The sequence below is a fragment of the Aotus nancymaae genome, unplaced genomic scaffold, assembly GCF_030222135.1.
Source record: "Aotus nancymaae isolate 86718 unplaced genomic scaffold, 86718_ANA_hifiasm-v0.15.2.pri h1tg000108l, whole genome shotgun sequence".
Taxonomy (NCBI): Eukaryota; Metazoa; Chordata; class Mammalia; order Primates; family Aotidae; genus Aotus; species Aotus nancymaae.
This window is the reverse complement of record NW_026988523.1, coordinates 39,698,092-39,719,440: the sequence shown is the minus strand read 5'-3', so window position 1 is coordinate 39,719,440 and position 21,349 is coordinate 39,698,092. Positions and strand designations below refer to the sequence as shown.

The following is a 21,349-nucleotide window of genomic DNA, read 5'->3' as shown; positions in this document are numbered from 1 at the left end:
GGTCCACTAGTTCGCTCCCCTCATTTTCCTAGGTGTGGAAACTGAGGCTCAGTGAAGTCATGTGATTTGACTTAGGTGCTAGGCTCATCAGGCAGAGCCCAGGCAGCCTCCCTTGTGAGTGTTCTTTTTACATCCCTATGTCACCTTGCTCCCAGGCAAGCCCCAGGTCTCTAACTTGGACCCAAGAATTCTGGTCTCTAAGGGAATCGGTCACCTGCTCACACCCCAGATACCATCACCCCACCCCAGGGCTCTGACATCACCTCCCCTGACCAATGAACGAAGTCCAAGCAATGGGTGAGGATGTGAATGTCAGCTACCTCCCCCACCCTGTGGTTGCAAAGATGCTCTAACAGGAAGTGGGTTAAGGAGCTGCACTGCTTCCTGCCCCCAAAAGCTGAGCGGGCAAGAAGGGCGAGTGCCGGGCTGGGCCACGAGACACAGGACACAGTTTCTTGCCAGGGTCCTGGCAGTTTCCTCTTCAACAGCCACTTCCGTGTGGCCAGAACCCCAGAGGCCGGAGTTGCTGCCCGTTGCCCAGGCCACCCTCCACCCCCAGTCGGGAGCCCTGCCCCCCTGGGGCCGGGCCAAGCCCAGCAGCTGGCTGGGATCCCATGGGGGACTGGTAGGGAACAGGTCTTGGGGGATAGAGGTAATTGGGCCAGTGCCCTGGGGCTCTGGCCATGAAGTCTCGGCAGAAAGGAAAGAAGAAGGGCAGCTCCAAGGAGCGGGTGTTTGGGTGCGACTTGCAGGAGCACCTGCAGCACTCAGGCCAGGAGGGTAAGGAGGCCGCTCAGCTGCTGTGGGTGGGTTGGGAGGCACTGAGCGTCTGCAGCCCGATCCAGCCTGAGGGGCAGAAGCAGCTTCGAAGTGCTCCTAGGGAAGAGGCAGTGGCCTGGGGTCACCATTCAAGAGACCTGTAAGCAGGCAAGACAGGAAGGGTGGCTGCCTTGTGTAACTTTCTGGGACTGGGTGGCTGAGGGGATGAGAATGTGAGCACCCGGGGGGCAGTGAGGGGGAGGATGGAGAGATTGGAAACCCAGGAGGGGTGGATGAAACAGCGGGCAGGTGGCTGGGAACAGGCGAGGGAGGGTGAGGTGACAGGGTCAGGAGAGGAGTGGCTGAAAGGGCAGTGATCTGAATAAAAGCAGACAGGGAAGGGCCCCAGAAGGGTCTCAGGATGGCCCTTGAAGCAGGTGGTTTCCTGGCTGGAGAACACCCAGGGACAAAGTCGTGGGCTCTGTTCCCACGGCAGCCTTGCTGGGTTGCAGGGGAAAATGGGGGCTGGAAACAGCCTCCTTCCCCAGTCTTTGTGATTCTCTTGTTCTCCCTGTGCAAAAGAGAAACAAGCTCAAAGTGGGGGCCAAGGGGCGAAGCTGCTGAACTGGGGAAGAGTGAAGGAAAGCGTGAGGCCTGGCTTGAAGCTGGAGGTGCAGGTTCAAAGGAGGGTGGGTGTGGAGCTGTCTGTGGAGCTTACCTAGCTCCCTCCCTGGGTTACCTTGGAGTGGGCTTTGAAGCCAGAAGGACCAGGGACAATACCAGGTTCACAGCAGGGCCTGGCACGGAGCAGCCACTCAAAATCATTTTTAATTCGATTTGAAATCGAACCCAGGTATCCTGGCTGCCCAGCCCGGCTTGTTTTTGGCACTTCAAGCTCCTCCTAGAGAAGGGCACAATTCTTTCCCCACTCCACACCATCCCACCCCACCCCAATCTGTCATTTCCTCTTTGTCCCCTCCTCTGCTCTGGGCTGTGGTGCTTGCAGTGGAGGGAGGGTGATGGTGGTTCCCAGATCATTTCCTGCTCTTAGCCCCACCCCTGCACCCCTCCTTCCCCTTTTCTCCTCCCGCGAGAGAGAACCCGTATCCCCATTAGCCTTGGTTAAGGGAAAGCCCAAACCCCAAGGAAGAATGTGAAGCAGCTGAAGCAAACTTCTCTGAGCCTTCCTCTTCTTACTGGGCAGAGTGGAGGTGGCACGGCCATCAGTTCAGGGCTTACTCCTTTCTAAGGGACTCCTCTCAAGAGCTGTGATTCTTGGCCAAAGACCATGGGATTTAATTGGGGATGTTGTCCTCTCAGCTCAAGGCAAACCCTCAGTTCAGCCTTTCCTGGTACTGCCCTTTCCTGTGGTCCACCAACCATCCCTATCTTGAAACACTGAACCCACAGCCAGACCAGCCTCTGCCTGCATTCCCAGCAGGGAAGGGGCACGCTCTCTAGAGGGGACAGACATCTGATTGCTGGGTCCTGATCCTAGCTGAATCTCAGAGCAGGAGACTAGAACGTCACCTGAGCCCAAGGGGGGGATGATCTTGGGCACCAAAACAGCCATGGTGGCCGCTTCCCTATCCCCCAGGTCTTCCCGGTACAGAGAGGTGGAAAGTGAAAGGAAGGACAGAGAGGGGCTGGTGATGGTTCTCTTTAACCCAATAGCCACAAAAAAATGAAAGCAAGGAGATCTGTGTTTCTGGTTATTTTATCCTCCCTGATCATCTTGGTCTCCCCCATCCTCACAACCTTGCTCCATCTCAACCCTCTCTCCAGCTCTTTGCCCCCACATGGGTCTCTTCCTTCCCTAAGCCTTGTATGTACTGAGTTCTTTCTTTTCCTAATCTTTGATAGATTGTTCAGATTTCTAATTCTCCAGGTCCCTAAGCTTTGGGCCCTCCTCCCTGAGCCTACCCTCATTTCTTCGATGTCTCCCTCCCTTTGACTTCATCCCTCTAACCCTGTCTGGAGCCTTTATCGCTGACGTTGTCTCTCTGACCTCTAGCTCCCTAACTCCCCCATCTCTGTGACCCTGTTGTCTCTTCCCCCATCTCCTTGACCCAGTTCCTCTATGGCTGTGATTCCTTAGGCTCTTGAGTGTCCTCTTTAAAGGACTCTGGAGGTCCAAAATCAACAGAGAAGGACAGGATGGAGAAGACCTGGTTTGGATGCTACTCATGTGACAAAAACCTGGTGGTTTAGGTGACAGCAGACTATTTATGTGTCAAAAGAGTTACCTTAGCATTAGGCACCCAAGAGCACAGCAGCAGCTCAAACAAGGAGGGCCTGTCCCATCTCTGCATTCAGTACTGGGAACCTGAGGTCAGACGGATCCAGAACATGCGAGTAGGTACTGAAAGGATGGATGGTGAACTGTAGGGCTGAGACTAAGGACAGGCAAGAGAGGTGACTAGGGTGCAAAATTTAAGGAAGCGTTCACCTTCAGGGTCCTGCGAGTGCTCTACGTGCCTCTTTTCTTTTTGAGATGCAGTCTTGCTCTGTCACCAAAGCTGGACTGCAGAGGCACGATCTTGGCTCACTGCAACCTTTACCTCCCAGGTTCAAGCAATTCTTCCTGCCTCAGCCGCCTGAGTAGCCAGGACTACAGGCGTGCACCACCATGCCTGGCTAGGTTTTGTATTTTTAGTAGAAACAGGGTTTTGCCATTTAGTCAGGCTGGTCTTGAGCTCTTGAGCTTAGGTGATTCATGCACCTCAGCCTCCCAAAGTGCTGGGATTACAGGTGCATTCTTAAGGACGTACTCAAGACCATGCATGGGCACTGTTGGCATTTGTGTGGCCCTGAGAATAAGTGCTTCCTTAAATTTTGCACACTAGATGCTTCCATAATCCCACCCAACTCCTGGCTGTGGTGTGTAGGAAGATGAAGAGTTTGGAAGCCAGGTTGTATGAGGAGACTTGAAAGATTGTGATTGGCCAGGCCCAGTGGCTCACGCCTGTAATCCCAGCACTTTGGGAGGCCGAGGCAGGTGGATCACTTGAGGTCAGGAGTTTGAGACCAGCCTGGCCAACATGGTGAGACCCCGTCTCTAATAAAAATACAAAAATTAGCTGGGAATGGTGGTGTTCGCCTGTAGTCCCAGCTACTCGGGAGACTGAGGCTGCAGTGAGCCAAAAAAAAAAAAAAAAAAGAAAGAGCAAAGGGCCAGACACTGCGGCTCACACCTGTAATCCCTGCACTTTGGGAGGCCAAGGTGGGCGAATCACCTGAGATCAGGAGTTTGAGACCAGACGTGGAGAAACCCTCTCTCTACTAAAAATTCAAAATTAGCCAGGCGTGGTGGCACGTGGTTGCAGTAAGCTCAGATCTTGCCATTGCACTCCAGCCTGGGCAACAAGAGGAAAACTCTGTTTAAAAAAAAAAAAAGAAAGAAAGATTGGGGTTGATGAATTTATTCATTATTTTCTTCATTCCACATTTCTGTCATACTTTATTCAACAAAGAGCTTGGGATGACTTCCAAAACCCAAAACTTTACAAAAAGTTAGAATAAATAACCGAAGGAATTGGGTTGAAGGAAAAACAAGAGGAAGAGAAAGATCAGCACCCAGAAATGCATATTACGTGGCTCTATGGTTCTTAGAGGTGGGCTCTGAGCTTCCTAGTGGTTAAAGAGGTAAACATAGGCCAGGTGTAGTGGCTCACACCTGTAGTCCCAGCGCTTTTGGTCAGGAGTTCGAGACCAGCCTGGTCAATATGGTGAGACTCCATCTCTACTAAAAGATACAAAAATTAGCCAGGCATGGTGGTGTGTGCCTGTAGTCCCAGCTACTCAGGAGGCCGAGGGACCAGAATTGCTTGAACCTGCCCAGAGCAAGACTCTGACCCAAAATAAATAAATAAACAAATAAACAAACAAACATAATCAAGTGCAAGACTCATGCGGCTCATAAGAAAAAAAAAATAGATGGCTTAGGAGAAACACAGCTTTTTCTTTTTCTTTTCCTTCCCTTCTCTTCCCCTCCCTTTCCTTTCCTTCCCTTCCCTTCTTTCCTTCCTTTCTCCCTTCCCTTCCCTTCCTCTCCCCTCCCCTCCCTTCCTTCCTTCTTTCACAGTCTTACTCTGTTGCCCAGTCTGGAGTACAACGGTGTCATCATCACTCACTGCTGCCTCAAACTCCTGGGTTCAAGCAATCCTCCTGCTTTAGCCTCCCGAGTAGCTGGCACTACAGGCGTGAGCCACCACATCCTACTAATTTTTTATTTTTTGTAGAGATGAGGTCTTGCTATGTTACCCAGGCTGGTCTGGAACTCCTGGCCTCAAGGGATCCACTCCTGGCCTCCCAAAGTGTTGGGATTACAGGCTCCAGCTTCCATGCCAAACACAGCTTTTTCTGATACTGATATGTGAGAGGAATTCCTCTGATGAGTCCTAGTTAATAGGACCCAATGTTCTGTGATTGGCAATATTCTCCTTTAAATCTCCAAGGGATGTTATTGATTCTCATAATTGATTGATTAATTCAGAGTCATTTAACAAACATTGACTGAGCACCTGCTCTGTTTCAACACTGTGCTAGATGCTGGGAGGATGTTATTATATGTTAGGAGGTATAAATACAAAATAAACTAATCCTAAGAGATTGCAAGAAGTGCTATAATACAGATATGAACAAGACCGGTGAACTATAATATAGATATAAGAAAAAGGGTTAGAATTGGTGGTTATGCTTAAGATGTGATTTGTTTTTTTGTTTTGTTTTGTTTTGTTTTTAAGAGGGAGTTTCACTCTGTTACCCAGGCTGGAGTGCACTGGTGCAATCTCAGCTCACTGCAACCACTACCTCCCAGGTTCAAGTGATTCTCCTGCCTCAGCCATCCAAGTAGCTGGGTCTACAGATGCATGCCACCATTCCAGGCTAATTTTGTATTTTTAGTAGAGACGGGATTTTGCCATGCTGGCCAGGCTGGTCTTGAACTCTAGACCTCAAGTATCCGCCCCCCTTGACCTCCCAATGTGCTGGAATTACAGGTGTGAGCCACCGTGCCTGGCCTAAGAGGTATTTTAAGAAATGCACAGAAATACACAGAGGGTAATTCCAGGCAAGGGAATAATATGAGTAATGGTACCAAGGCTTGTTTATGGACTAGCAAAGGGCTGGATTATAGGATTTGTCAAGGAATTGTCTAGAGCTGTGGCTGGAATGGTGTCTGGACCTGGTTTGTGAAGGGCCTTATATACCAGGCTGAGGAGTTTCTATTTTATTTTGTATCTTTAAGGTAAACAATGAGGATTAAGGTGGGGCAGAGTCGGGTGTATTCAAGGCAAAAAATCTAAAGTAGAGAAGTGCTTTAGAAAGATAACTATGTAGCCTTGTGGAAATGGGATTCAATACATGTTTTTTGTTTGTCTGTTTGTTTTTTGTTTTTTTTTAAGACCGAGTCTTGCTCTGTCACTGAAGCTGGAGTGCAGTGGCACAATCTTGGCTCACGGCAGTCTCTACCTCCTGCGTTCAAGCAATTCTCCTGTCTCAACCTCCCAGTAGCTAGAATTACAGGCATGTGCCTCCTAATTTTTGTATTTTTAGTAGAGACGGGGTTTCTCCATGTTGGTCAGGCTGATCTCGAACTCTCGACCTCAGGTGATCCGCCTGCCTTGGCCTCCCAAAGTGCTGGGATTACAGGTGTGAGCCACCTCGCCTGACCCAGTTTCTGAGGATTTATCATGTATGAGACACCATGTCAGAAAATATAAGGAATACCAAGATGGATCACACTTAGATATTGTCCTTAAGAAGCTGACAGTCTAGTAACAGGAGGGAGGCCAGGACTGGGAAAGAGTACAGCTTGTTGTACCCTTGATTTGAGTTCTGGCTCTAGCTGGGTGCTGCTGGCCACTCAGTACTTCTTACCCTCAGTTTTCTTATCTGTAAAATGGGGACTAGAATATCTAATTTTTTTAAGGTGTTTTTTTTCTCAGATTTTCTTGTTTTAATTGCCATGGCTCCATCATCCAGATTATCTAATTTTTAAGATTAAATGATAGACATATATAAAGCAGGCCAGGTGTGGTGGCTCAGGCCTGTAATCCCAGCACTTTGGGAGGTCGAGGTGGGTGGATCACCTGAGGTCAGGAGTTCAAGACTAGCCTGGTCAACATGGTGAAATGCTGTCTCTACTAAAAATACAAAAATTAGCCGGGCGTGGTGGCACGTGTCTGTAATCCCAGCTACTTGGGACGCTGAGGCAGGAAGATTGCTTGAACCAGGAGGTGGAGGTTGCAGTGAGCCAAGATTGTGACACTGCACTCCAGTCTGGGCACTCCAGAGTGAGACTCCATCTCAAAAAAACAAACAAACAAAACCTAGAATAACAACAACAAAGAACTAACAGCCATGAGCTGAGCTTTCATACCAGAGGGTGTGTTTTAAAATAATCCTCAGCAGTCCTGTTCCATTTCGGTTGGGACAACTAATGTTCCTTCACCTTATGTACAGTGTTATGTAAATGCACTTTTAAGATAAATCCTTGGCTGGACGGCGGCTTATGCTGGTAATCCCGGCACTTTGGGAGGCTGAGGCAGGCAGATCACCAGATCAGGAGTTCAAGATCAGTCTGACCAACATGGAGAAACGCTGTCTCCACTAAAAATACAAAATTAGCTGGGCGTGGTGGCGGGCACCTATAATCCCAGCTACTCGGGAGACTGAGGCAAGTGAATTGAGGAGGTTGCAGTGAGCCAAGATCATACCATCAAACTCCAGCCCAGGCGACAGAGTGAGATTCCATCTAAAAAAAAAAAAAATATATATATATATATATATATATACACATATATATATATATAAGTCCTTGACTCTTCCTCCCCTACCAACCAGATTGTTGCCCCTTTAAAAATAACTAATAATTACAGACAAATTTTCTTTCCTTTTCTTTTTTTTTTTTTGAGATGAAGTTTCACTCTTGTTGCCCAGACTGGAGTGCAGTGGCATGATCTCAGCTCACTGCAACCTCCACCTCTCTGGTTCAAGTGATTCTCCTGCCTCAGCCTCCCAAATAGCTGGGATTACAGGCACATGCCACCACGCCCAGGTAGTTTTTGTATTTTTAGTAGAGGTGGTGTTTCACCATGTTGGCCAGGCTGGTCTCAAACTCCTGACCTCAAGCTATCCACCCCACGTAGATTTTGTACTTTTTTTTTTTTTTGAGATGGAGTTTTGTTCTTGTTGCACAGGCTGGAGTGCAATGGCGCGATCTCCACTCACTACAACCTCTGCCTCCTGGGTTCAAGCAATTCTCTTGCCTCAGCTTCCCAAGTAGCTGGGATTACAGGCACACCACCATGCCTGGCTAATTTCTTGTATTTTTAGTAGAGACAGAGTTCTACCATGTTGGTCAGGCTGGTCTTGAACTCCTGACCTCAGGTGATCCACCTGCCTTGGCCTCCCAAAGTTCTGGGATAACAGGCGTGACCTACCACACCTGGCCCAAGAGAGACAAATTTCTTTCTTTTTGTTTTCTTTCTTTTTTTTTTGAGATAGGGTCTCACTCTGTCACCCAGCAGGCCAGAGTGTGGCTTCCTGCAGCCCTTGCCTCCTGGGCTCAGGTGATCCTCCCACCTCAGCCTCCTGAGTAGTTGAAACTACAGGTGTGCACCACTACACCCCTTTCATGTTTTTGTTTTGTAGAGGCAGAGTTTCACCACGTTACTCAGGCTGGTCTTGAAATCCTGAGCTCAAGCAATTCACCTGCCTCAGCCTTCCAAAGTGCTGGGATTACAGGTGTGAGTCACTGCACCCAGCCTGACAAATTTCACTTTAACAATGGCAGAACTTTCTAACATGTGCACAGCCATGTCACCAAAAAAAAAAAAAAAAAAAAAAAGGAACTTTCTAACAAAGAGCTGATTGGGTAGTTTGGAGAGGCAGTGAGCTCCCAGGACCTTTAGGACCCACTAAGCAGAGATTCTGTAGACAGGTTGGCAGGGTGGAGCTGATGACCTATAGGAATGTTTCTAATGAGTTTTTATTCCATGAGCTTTGCCCATGGTCTCCCCAAATCCCCTTCTCTGATCTTCCGTTTCTCAGACTCACTGCAGTCTCTGACCTCCCAGATCTTCTGATTTTGGTGTCTCTGCCCTGTCTGTGTTCCCAGTGCCACAGGTGCTAAAGAGCTGTGCAGAATTTGTGGAGGAGTATGGAGTGGTGGATGGGATCTATCGCCTCTCAGGGGTTTCCTCCAACATCCAGAAGCTTCGGTGAGTCAAACAGAGTGGGAGAGCTCTGTGACCAGGAGGCCAGGGAGCCAGAAGGTCATAGTAAGGGTTGCCAAGGACAGCAGAGAGGGGGAGTGACAGGCAGTGGGGAGAAGGAAACACGGAGACTAGATAAGGTCCTAGGGAGGTGCTCTAACAACTCCTAGATAAAAGGTGGAGACCATGGGCACTCCCCAAATTTGGCGCACACACACACACATACACACACACACGCAAACACACACATGCACACACAAACACACACACACAAACACACGCACGCACACATACACACGCACGCACACACGCACACGCAAACACGCACACACAAACACAAACACACGCACGCACGCATGCACACACACGCGCACACACACACGCACACACAAACACGCACACGCGTGCACACACACACGCACACACACAAACACACACACAAACTCTGCGTTCACATACACCATCCCCACACACACACCCAGCTTTAAAAGAAAAAACTTAGATATAATTAACATATCACAAAATTCACCATTTAAAAAATGTATAATTCAGGTTGGGAGTGGTGGTTCACACCTGTAATCCCAGCACTTTGGGAGGCCGAGGCCAGCGGATCGCAAGGTCAGGAGTTCAAGACCAGCTTGACCAACATGTGAAACCCCATCTCTGCTAAAAATACAAAAATTGGCTGGGTATGGTGGTATGCGCCCATAATTCCAGCCACTCAGGAGGCTGAGGCAGGAGAATTGCTTGAACTTGGGAGGCGGAGGTTGCAGTGAGCCAAGATTGTGCCACTGCACTCCAACCTGGGTGACAGAGCAAGACTCCATCTCAAAAAAAAAAAAAAAAAAGAAATTCAGTTGTTTTTAGTATACTCACATAGTATATATACTTCAGATCGTGATGATGTATAATCATCATTACAATCTAATTCCAGGACATTTTATTTTTTGATGGTTCATACCACCATGCCTGCCTAATTTTTGTATTTTTAGTAGAAATGGGGTTTCACTATGTTGACCAGATTGGCCTTAATATTTTTTTTCAATTTTTTTTTTTTTTGAGATGGAGTCTTGCTCTGTTGCCCAGGCTGGAGTGCAGTGGTGTGATCTTGGCTCACTGTAGCCTCTGCCTCCTAGGTTCAAGTGGTTCTTCTGCCTCAGCCTACCGAATAGTTGGGGCTACAGGCATGTACCACCACACCTGGCTAATTTTTGCATCTTTAGTAGAGATGGAGTTTCACTATGTTGGCCAGGCTGGTCTTGAACTCATGACCTCAAGTGATCCACCTGCTTTAGCCTCCCAAGTGCTGGGATTTCAAGCGTGAGCCACCATGCCTTGGCCTGTGTATCTTTTTTTTTTTTTTTTTTAAGATGGATTCTTACTCTGCTGCCCGAGCTGGAGTGGAGTGGCGAGATCTCGGCTCACTGCAGGCTCTGGCTCCTGGGTTCAAGCCGTTCTCCTGCCTCGGCCTCCCAAAGTGCTGGGATTACAGGTGTGAGCCACCATGCCTGGCCTATCTTTTTTATTATAGCCATTCCTGTAAATGTAAACTAATATTTCAATGTGATTTATATTTGAGTTACTTTTGTTCTTTCCTTTTTTTTTTTTATTGAGACAGAGTCTTGCTCTGTCACCAGGCTGGAGTGCAGTGGCGTGATCTTGGCTCAGTGCAAGCTCTGCCTCCAGGGTTCAAGCGATTCTCCTGCCTCAGCCTCCTTAGTAGCTGGGACTACAGGCACATGCCACCACATCCAGCTCATTTTTGTATTTTTGGTAGAGAGATGGGGTTTCACCATGTTGGCCAGGATGGTCTCGATCTCTTGACCTCGTGATCTGCCTGCCTCGGCCTCCCAGAGTACTGGGATTACAAGCGTGAGCCACTGTGCCCGGCCTCTTTTTTTTTTTTTTTTTGAGACTGGATCTCACTCTGTCACCTAAGCTAGAGTGCAGTGGCACGGTCATGCTTCACTGCAGACTCTACCTCCTAGGCTCAATCCTCCTGCCTTAGCCTTCCGAGTAGTTGGGATTACAGGCATAAACCACCTCCCCTAGCCTATATTTGCATTTCTGTAATAGGTAATGATGTTGAACATCTTTTCCTGTGCTTATTGGCTATTTGCATATCTTCTTTGGAGCAATAGTAATGTTTATTCAAATCCTTTGCCCATTTTTTTCTCCCTTTCCTATGGTGCCGACTTTACCCGTATAAAAATTTGGCTTATTTGTTTAGCTGGACATAGTGGTGCACACCTGTAGTCCCAGCTACTCAAGAGGCTGAGGGAGGAGAATCACTTGAACCCAGAAGGCGGAGGCTGAAGTGAACCGAGATGGTACCACTGCACTCCAGCCTGGGAGACAGAGCAAGACTCTGTCTCAAAAAAGAAAAAAAAAAAGGCTTATTTGTCTTTCTAATCATTGAATTATAAAGAGTTCTTTATACATTCTGAATAGTACACCCTCAATCAGATAAACAGTCTGCAAATATTTACTCCCATTTTGTGGGTTGTCTTCACTCTTTTAACAGGGTCTTTTGACATACAAATGTTTTTAATTTTGACGTTCAATGTATCCATTGTTTTGTTTGCTTGTGCTTTTAGTGTCATATCTAAGAAACTGTTGCCTAATCCTAGGACTTAAAGATTTACACTATGTTTCTTTCTAAGAGTTACACCCACCCGTTTTTACGTGTACCCAGTGGCGCAGACTTAGGATCATCCCCTATTGACTCTTACATACCCTTGCATTGCTACAAATTATCTCTAGCTACATCCCTAACATATCCCTGTTCGTGCATAAATCCACTGATCTGCACATGTACCCATCCTCACATTCACATCTACATGTCAACATATGCAATACCTTATACATATGGCTCATATGTGTATTTGTCCCAACGTTCTCCTTCCAAGTCCCACACATGTTGACCCAAGACGGTGCTGGGACCCATCTCTACAGCTCCCACCTCTCCTCACATTACCCCAACCCTTACCACTCCTGACCACACCGCACCTACCCAGGCAGGAATTTGAGGCAGAGCGGAAGCCAGACCTGCGGCGGGATGTTTACCTCCAGGACATTCACTGCGTCTCCTCGCTGTGCAAGGCTTATTTCAGAGAACTGCCGGATCCCCTGCTCACTTACCGGCTCTATGACAAGTTTGCCGTAAGTTGAGAGGCAGGCGGGTGGAAGACAGGGCTCAGGAGTGGACAGTCTGGTTTTGACATCCAAAGCGTGCCACATACCAGCCAGAGTCCTAGCGATCCTGAATGACAGAGACCACAGAAAGTCTTTACTGGGGAAAAGACCCCTCCTCACCAAATATCCTAGCCCTACCACCTCTGTCCTCCACAGTCCCTCTTCTCTTCATTCTCCCTCTGCCATGTCCTTTTCCTAAGGCCCACAGATTGCACACAGCACAGTGATGAGACTTGGGGAGGCAGAGGCAGATTGTTGTAGCTGGAAGGCCCTTGGAAAGCATGTAGACCAGAACTTCCCTACGCTTAAAATAATGAGAATACTTTTTAGAAGTCAAGTTTTTTCAAGGATGCCCCTCCATTCACTGTAATTGTGTATTGAACATCTTTGTTTTTTTTCTTTATTTTGAAATGGAGTCTCACTCTGTCACCCAGGCTGGAGTGCAGTGGTGCGATCTTGGCTCACTGCAACCTCCGCCTCCCAGCTTCAAGCAATTCTGCCTCAGCCTCCTGAGTAGCTGGGATTACAAGCACCTGCCATGATGCCTGGCTAACTTTTTGTATTGTTGATGGACACAGGGTTTCACCATGTTGGCCAGGCTGGTTTCAAACCCCTGACCTCAGGTGATCCACCCACCTCGGCTTCTCAAAGTGCTGGGATTACAGGTGTAAGCCACCGTGCCCGGCCTGTTTTTTGTTTTTTTGAGATGGGGTCTCCTTCTGTCACCCAGGCTGGAGTGCAGTGGTGCGATCACAGCTCACTGTAACCTCGATCTCCCAGGCTCAAGTGATCCTCCTATCTCAGCCTCCTGAGCAGTTGGGACTATAGGCATGCACCACCATGCCTGGCTGATTTTTAAAATTCAGTAGAGACAAGGTCTTGCTGTGTTGCCTAGGCTGGTCTCAAACTCCTGAGCTTAAGAAATCCTCCCACCTTAGCTTCCCAAAGTACTGGGGTTATAGATGTGAGCCACTGTGCCCAGCCTGAACATCTTTTAAATGTGAAAACGCATAAAAAATGTGCTATCTTGAATTGAGTAATGCTTTAAAAATAAGTTGTACTTTATTTAGCACAACAGCACTGAGAGACCCTGAATGCTAGCAGCACCCTGCTCAGTCCACACCAGCTAGGCTGGGGTGGGGAATGGCCTTCCTGGGGCACCCACAGGGTGGCACCACTGAAGTAGCCCAGTACCAGAGCTCTACGGATGGAGGATGGTATGGCAACGAGTTGTCAAGGTCACAAAAACTATGAAGTGGCATAACCAAAATTCAGCTGCCATCTTTGTGGGCCCCAAAATCTGAGCTCTCTCTGTCAGCGCACCTCAGATGATGCAGGACAGAGGAGCACAGAGTCCAGTGCACACTGTTCCTGAGAACTTGGTTGGGAGCTCTGGGGAGTAAGCAGGGGCATTGCTGGGTCACTGACTCCTGCTTCTTGCACCTTCTCAATCAGGAGGCCGTAGCAGTGCAATTGGAACCTGAGCGCTTGGTCAAGATCCTAGAGGTGCTTCAAGAACTCCCCGTCCCAAACTACAAGTATGTGGGGTTCCACATCTGCCCAGCAACCTGAGACAACTCATTCACTCTCTGCCTGGAGCCTTAACGGGATCCTCCTGGCTCCCAGGTCCCAGTCCTAATGCCTGCCCTGGGCATTCCCTGTGTGATCCCTGCCCCCGCTTTCTGCAGGACCCTGGAGTTCCTCATGAGGCACTTGGTGCACATGGCCTCGTTCAGTGCCCAGACCAACATGCACGCTCGTAACCTGGCCATCGTGTGGGCTCCCAATCTGCTGAGGTAGGTGCACGTGTGAGCAGTGTGTGGGGATCCTGTGAGACACGTGCCTCTGGGAGGCTGCTCCCAGATTGAGGTGCAACTGTGTGGGTACACTGGAGAAGGGTATGGGGCTCACAAAGCCCAGTGAAAAAAGAAGTTTTGAGATTGAGTCAGATGGGGCCCACCCATTTTAGCCCTGTCTCTGCGATCAAATAAAGTCCCTAAAAGGCAGGACTTTTGTGTTTTCCTACAGTGTGTCACTGAGCTCAGGGACTAGAACATAATAGTTTCATGCCCATTTTTTTGTTTGTTTTTGACACAGAGTCTTGCTCCGTTGCCCAGGCTGGAGAGCAGTGGCGTAATCTCAACTCACTGCAATCTCTGCTTCCTGAATTCAAATGATTCTGGCGCCTCAGCCTCCTGAGTGGCTGGGATTACAGGCATGAGCTACCACAGCTGGCTAATTTTTGTATTTTTAGTAGAGAGACGGGGTTTTACCATGTTGGCCAGGCTGGTCTTGAACTCCTGACCTCAAGTGATCCATCCACCTGCTAGGATTACAGGTGTGAGCTACTGTGCCTGGCCGCATGTTAAAAGTTTTTTGAGCAAAAGATCTTGTAGTCTGTTGGAGAACTGGCCGGCACATCACTCACTGTGGTGGTGTAAGACAGACTAAGTATGGGAAGTCGTCTAATTCATTATAAAATTTATTATTATAAACAAGACACCCTGGTGTGCAAAGGAAACAGAGATTAACCCTGAGAAGGTATCCAAGAAGCCTTCCTTCCTGGAAGTCTTCAAGTGGCATTTGAGAATTGAAGAATTATGCATACAGTTTAAGAGGTGGAAATGGGGTTAAGGTCATTCGAGAGAGAGAGAATAAAGTATTTTCAGGGAGAATCTGGATTGGGAAGTGTGGTGGGGCTGAGGGGAAGAATAATTCTATATCTCCACAGGTCTAAGGACATAGAGGCCTCAGGCTTCAATGGGACAGCAGCCTTCATGGAGGTGCGAGTGCAGTCCATCGTCGTGGAGTTCATCCTCACACACGTGGACCAGCTCTTTGGGGGTGCTGCCATCTCTGGTCGGTGTCCTTCCTGCCCTCCATATATCCCACTGTCTGGGGAGTCAAGTCAGTTACAGAGAGCCTTGAAGGTCACCTAGTTCAGCTGAGTCTCATACAGGGATGTCGGTAGTGGTCGCATGGAGAGAATCCTGGGGAGATAATGGTGCAGTCAGGACTTGAGCAGACCTCTTCTGCTGTCAGTCCAGGGCGTAGCTTGACCTCTGAGTCACCATCCTGGCTCCCAAGGCTAGTGATAGCTCATACGCACTCCCAGCCCACAGGGCCAATGTCCTGGGATCTCCCAGCCCTCTTTGTCTATGAGGACACTCTTTTGAGGTGATGGACATAGAGGCACTGTCTTTAGTGGTGTTGGTGTATCCTAACCTGGTAGTTGGTGAGGGGTGATGAAGGATTGGGTGCCTGAGATCCCTCTCTTGGCCCTGTTCCTGGCTGGCCAATTCCTTTTTTGTTCCCAGGTGGTGAGGTGGAGAGTGGATGGCGATCACTTCCAGGGACCCGGGCATCAGGCAGCCCTGAGGACCTTATGCCCAGGCCCCTGCCTTACCACCTGCCTAGCATTTTGCAGGCTGGCGATGGACCCCCACAGATGCGGCCCTACCACACTATCATCGAGATTGCCGAGCACAAGTAAGGCCTCCTTCCTGGGCCCTCCTCCCCTGCGCTGACCACCACGTTCCAACCTCCAATTATGGCCCTCCATTCTCTGTAGGAGAAAGGGGTCTTTGAAAGTCAGGAAGTGGAGGTCTATCTTCAATCTAGGTCGCTCTGGCCATGAGACAAAGCGTAAACTTCCACGGGGAGCTGAGGACAGGGGTAAGTCTGGGGAGGTGGGGGGAGCTCTGCTGAGGGTGCATAGGCCCTGGCTCTACCCACATCCCTGTCTTACAGAGGACAAATCCAATAAGGGGACACTGCGGCCAGCCAAAAGCATGGACTCACTGAGTGCTGCGGCTGGGGCCAGTGATGGTGAGTATAGGGGTGCATGTCTGTGTATGTACGTGTGTGTCTATGTGACCAGTACGGGCTTGTGTGTGCATGTGTGTGTGTACATGTAGCCAACTGTGTTCAAGAATTTCAAAAATATTTAATGAGTGCCTCTTATACACCAGCCACAGTACTGAATGCTATATTTACGATGGTGAGCTCATTGCCTAATCTATGGGTTTGTTGATGAGTGTTCGTATGGGAAGGGACAGCATGGGTGTGTGGTGGTGGTGGTGGTGATGGTGATGACAGCCAGTGACTGTATTTGCAGGGAAGGGAGGGAGTTCCCTAGGTATGTGAAGGTGGGGTGATCTTTGACCTACTGGCTGGGTGGAGAGTTTGCAGTAGTGATCAAAAGCAGCTGGGCCTGGTACCTTCCAGGCTGTCCTTGCTCTCAGGCCTGAGAAAGCAGACAGCATTCTCCAGAGCCTTCTTGAGTTGTCTAGGCCCCTTGCCGATGGAGCTTAGGCCACTGCCTACCTGGCCCTCTCTTTCCTCCACAGAGCCAGAGGGGCTGGTGGGGCCCGGCAGTCCCCGGCCAAGCCCATTGCTGCCTGAGAGCTTGGAGAACGATTCTATAGAGACAGCAGAGGGTGAACAGGAGCCTGAGGCAGAAGCACTGGGTGGCACAAACTCTGAACCAGGCACCCCACGAGCTGGGCGGTCAGCCATCCGGGCTGGGGGCAGCAGCCGTGCAGAGCGCTGTGCTGGGGTCCACATCTCAGACCCCTACAATGTCAACCTCCCGCTACACATCACCTCCATCCTCAGTGTGCCCCCGAACATCATCTCCAACGTTTCCTTGGCCAGGCTCACCCGTGGCCTCGAGTGCCCTGCTCTACAGCACCGGCCAAGCCCTGCCTCTGGCCCTGGCCCTGGCCCTGGCCTTGGCCCTGGTCCCCCAGGTGAGGACCCAAAGATTGAACAAGACTGGTAAAGGGGACTAGGCTGAAGTTGTGATGCTGGAAGATTCGCCCTAGGAAGGGCAGAGGCCTCAGCCCTTGGGCTTTGGGGTGGTTACTTTCAGCTGCCTCCCTAGATTCAGGTTGTGGAAATCCAGTAATATTACCAGGCTATGTGAAATCTATGGAGAGGAGATCTCTAGCAGCCTTCAGAGCACTGATGTACTCAAGAATGGGAGCTGTGTCAGATACATACAGCAGGGATTACTAAGGACAAGTGTGGGAATATATAATAGATGGATGGGTAATAATAATAGTAACATCAATACTATCAGCTAACATTTATCAAGAGTTTATTAAGTACTGGCTCGGCGCAGTGGCTCACGCCTGTAATCCCAGCACTTTGGGAGGCTGAGGCAGGCAAATCACCTGAGGTCCGGAGTTCGAGACCAGCCCGCCCAACATGGTGAAACCGTCTCTACCAAACATGCAAAAAATTGGCTGAGTGTGGTGGCGGGTGTCTGTGGTCCCAGCTGCTTGGGAGGATGAGGCAGGAGAACTGTTTGAACTTGGGAAGTGGAGGTTGCAGTGAGCTGAGATTGTGCCACTGCACTCCAGCCTGGGCAACAAGAGTGAAACTCTGTCTAAAAAAAAAAAAAAAAAAAAAAAAAAAAAAAATCAAGTCTGTCTCAAAAAAAAAAAAAATCAAGTGCTGTGATTGCAGGAATTAGCTTATTTCATTTCCTCATAATTTTATGACATAGGTATTGTTATTTTTCTGTTACAGCAGTGGAAACTGAGACCTGAAACTTAGGTTATCGATTTGCTATTGATTTAGGTAGAAGTAGCAGAGCTGGGATCTGATCCTTGCTCTGACTCCAGTTCCTGAAGTGTCACTCATGAGAAGTCCTGAGGCAGGATAGGATAGTGGGTAAGAACATGGGCTATGGAGTTAAGTAAACTTGGGTTCAAATTTTGGCTGTGTTGCATATTGGTTACATGACCTTAGACAAATTGCTTAATCTCTCTGAGCCTCATTTTCCTCATATATAAAATGAGGACAATACCCCACATAATAGTTTGGAGGAAAAAATAAGACGATGTATTGTAAAATGGATAGCACAGTGCTTGGCACCTGATAGGGGCTCAATTAAGGTAGCAAGCCAATAATAAGGGATATTGTTCTGAGAGGATCAATCATGCAGAGTAGCTATGCTGGGAGTGCTGGGCCCCTGCTATAGCAATGCTAGGAGGACCCACACTGAAAAGGGCCAGGGCTTGACCTTTGTATTCCTGGGACTACTTCTCCCCCAACAGATGAGAAGTTGGAAGCAAGTCCAGCCCCAGGTCCCCTGGCAGACTCAGGCTCAGACGACTTGGCTCCTGCCCTGGAGGACTCCCTGTCCCAGGAGGTGCAGGACTCCTTCTCCTTCCTAGAGGATTCAAGCAGCTCAGAACTTGAGTGGGTGGGGGCAGAGGATGGGGAGGTGGCCCAGGCAGAAGCAGCAGGAGCAGCTTTCTCCCCTGGGGAGGACGACCCTGGGATGGGCTACCTGGAGGAGCTCCTGGGAGTTGGGCCTCAGGTAAGGAGAGCTGTATTGGGTTTGGGGGTGGCATGGAGTCAAGGGTGGACAGGGCCTCCTGATGCTGAGCCACAATGCTGTGCCTGCAGGTGGAGGAGTTCTCTGTGGAGCCGCCCCTGGATGACCTGTCTCTGGATGAGGCACAGTTTGTCTTAGCTCCTAGCTGCTGTTCCCTGGACTCTACTGGCCCCAGGGCTGAAGCTGTGGAGGAAAATGGGGAGGAAGTCTTCCTGAGTGCCTATGATGACCTAAGTCCCCTTTTGGGACCTAAATCCCCAATCTGGGAGGATGCATCGAGTCTGGAGGAAGAGGCAGCAGAATGTGGAAGGCAGGGTCTGCGACAGACTGAGGAAGAGCAGGCATGCTGGGAAGTTGGGGAGGACAAGGAGGCTGAGTCTGGAAGCAGACTAGACATCCAGAAAGAAGCTGAGGGAAGTCTAGAGATCAAGGTGGAGGCTGGAGAGGCCGGTGAGAATGGAGGAGAGGCTGGGGGAAGCCCAGAGACAAAGGTCAGATTGAGAGAAGGCAGTAGGGAAGAGACAGAGGCCAAGGGAGAGAAGTCCAAAGGTCAGAAGAAGGCTGACAGTATGGTCGAGGCTAAAGGTGTGGAGGAACCAGGAGGAGAGCAGTATACAGATAAGCAGGGAAAAGAAACTGAGAGAGAAGAGGCTGGGCAAGGAGAGGAAGCCCAGGTAGAAGCTAGAAGGGACCTAGAGCAAGGGGCCCAGGAAGATCCAGTTGCTGAGGAGAAATGGGAAGTTGTACATAAACAAAAGGCTGAGGGAGTCAGAGAGGATGAGGACACAGAGCAGAGGGGGAAGGGGGACGATGAAGCGCGAAAAGATCAAGGAGATGGTGAAGGCAGCAGAAGCCCAGAAGCAGCAGCTGAAGGAGGAGCAGGGGAGGGCAGCAAGGAATGGGAGAATGGGGATAGAGAGGCTGAGGGAGACCAGAGGACTGGAGGGGACTATTTAGAAGAGGGCACCCTCTCTGAAGGTTCAGGTCCTTCAGAGTCCCTGGAGGTTGACTGTGCCAAAGAGGGCAATGCCCACTCTTCTGAGATGGAAGAGGCAGCCCCACAGTCATCCCAACCAGAGGAGATGGAGCCTGAGGGGCAGCCCAGTCCAGAGGGCTGTAATCTATGCCCCTGTTCCCTGGGCTTGGGTGGCGTGGGCATGCGTCTAGCTTCCTCTCTGGTTCAGGTCCAACAGGTCCGCTCTGTGCCTGTGGTGCCCCCCAAACCACAGTTTGCCAAGATGCCCAGTGCAATGTGTAGCAAGATTCATGTGGCACCTGCAAATCCAAGCCCAAGGCCTGGCCGGCTTGATGGGACTCCTGGAGAAAGGGCTTGGGGGTCCCGACCTTCTCGATCCTCTTGGAAGAATGGGGGTAGTCTTTCCTTTGATGCTGCTGTGGCCCTAGCCCGGGACCGCCAAAGGACTGAGGCTCAGGGAGTTCGGCGAAACCAGACCTGTACTGAGGGTGGGGACTACTGCCTCATCCCCAGAACCTCCCCCTGCAGCATGATCTCTGCCCATTCTCCTCGGCCCATTAGCTGCCTGGAGCTCCCATCTGAAGGCATACAAGGGGCTGGATCCTGGAGTCGTCTTAGTCTGCCCCCCAGAGAACACCAGGTCCCTGACCCCCTGTTGTCCCCCCAGCGCCGATCGTATGCATTTGAAACACAGGCTAACCCTGAGAAGGGTGAGGGACTGTGATTAGGACCAGAGCTCTGGGCAAAGGGGACTTTGTGATTAGGACAGAGCTCTGGATAAGTCGTTTTGAATCTGCAGGGTTCCTGACTAGCTGTGTCTTTTTTCTTTTTTCTTCCCAAGATGGAGTTTTGCTCATGTTGCCCAGGCTGGAGTACAATGGTGCCATCTCAGCTGGCCCCAACGTCCGCCTCCTGGGTTCAAGTGATTCTCCTGCCTCAGTCTCCTGAGTAGCTGGGATTACTAATTTTGTATTTTTTAGTAGAGACAGGGTTTCTCCGTGTTGGTCAGGCTGGTCTTGTACTCCTGACCTCAGGTGATCCACCTGCCTCAGTCTTCCAAAGTGCTAGAATTACAGGTGTGAGCCACTGTGCCCGGCTCTGACTAGCTGCCTCTTCTGCAGTTGGAGCAGCTGTATTGCCCAATTCTATAGGCTCTGGCCCTCCAGCTTCTCTTTTTGACTGTGGGAGGCACTGCCTTGATTGGTTTACCTGACCTTGTCTCTGATGCAAAGCACTTATCTCTTAGGAGATTCCCAAGAAATTCAATAAGATCCTGTCCCCAGGGAGTGAGTCACTGGCCAAAGGGAACATAGGGTAGGCAGAAAACTTAAAAGAGTTTCTTAAGGTGAAGACTGGAGAATTCCAGCCAAGTTCCTCCCTTCCTCTGAGCTGTGAATCTCTCTTCATGAAAGCCAAGGGTAGAGACAGGGAGGACGGGGCCAGGTTAGAGCCTTCCATACACAAACACTTCTAGAGTTGCCCATTCCTGTTCTGTTCTTGGACCCTTAGATACCTCCTGACCCTTTTAGCTCCAGATTAGGAGAAACGTCCAGGAAGCTCTTTGAAGCCCTCAGTATTTGTTGGAGGGACTGGACTCCTCTCCAGCTCCCACACCCTCTGCCTCCAGTCATATGTACAAGAGAGGTCCTGTACAGATCTCTCTGGGCTCTCATTTTTCCTTTAGAATAACTTCTTCCTATTTCAGGAAAGGGAAATGGTGTCACTCAAGCCCTGGAACTGCTTCTCCAGCCGGGTTGGGGCCATAGGTCCCACTCTAGTGAAGGTCAATGTCTCAGAATAAAGGCTGTGTTTTTACAAATAGTGTGGGGTCTCATCATTCTTATTAAAGTC

The 21,349-nt window shown here is 49.7% G+C and overlaps 1 protein-coding gene across 5 annotated transcripts; it reads left to right on the top strand.

Annotated features, from left to right (window-relative positions):
• Positions 1 to 593: 593 nt before the first annotated feature.
• On the top strand, positions 594 to 21,319 carry ARHGAP30 (Rho GTPase activating protein 30). 5 transcript variants are annotated; one of them, XM_012449636.2, is made up of 12 exons: positions 594 to 780; positions 8,882 to 8,984; positions 11,996 to 12,140; positions 13,629 to 13,711; positions 13,862 to 13,969; positions 14,905 to 15,032; positions 15,491 to 15,662; positions 15,745 to 15,848; positions 15,924 to 16,001; positions 16,523 to 16,924; positions 18,239 to 18,504; positions 18,594 to 21,319. In XM_012449636.2, exons 1-12 carry the CDS (start codon positions 684 to 686, stop codon positions 20,220 to 20,222), a joined length of 3,315 nt encoding a protein of 1,104 aa, XP_012305059.2. In that variant the 5' UTR covers positions 594 to 683; the 3' UTR covers positions 20,223 to 21,319. The 5 variants fall into 5 exon arrangements, with proteins under 5 accessions (XP_012305059.2, XP_012305060.2, XP_064226815.1 ...); XM_012449637.2 differs by having other exon boundaries at positions 598 to 780; positions 18,239 to 18,333; XM_012449638.3 differs by lacking the exon at positions 594 to 780 and having other exon boundaries at positions 8,902 to 8,984; positions 12,000 to 12,140.
• The last annotated feature ends 30 nt before the right edge of the window (positions 21,320 to 21,349 follow it).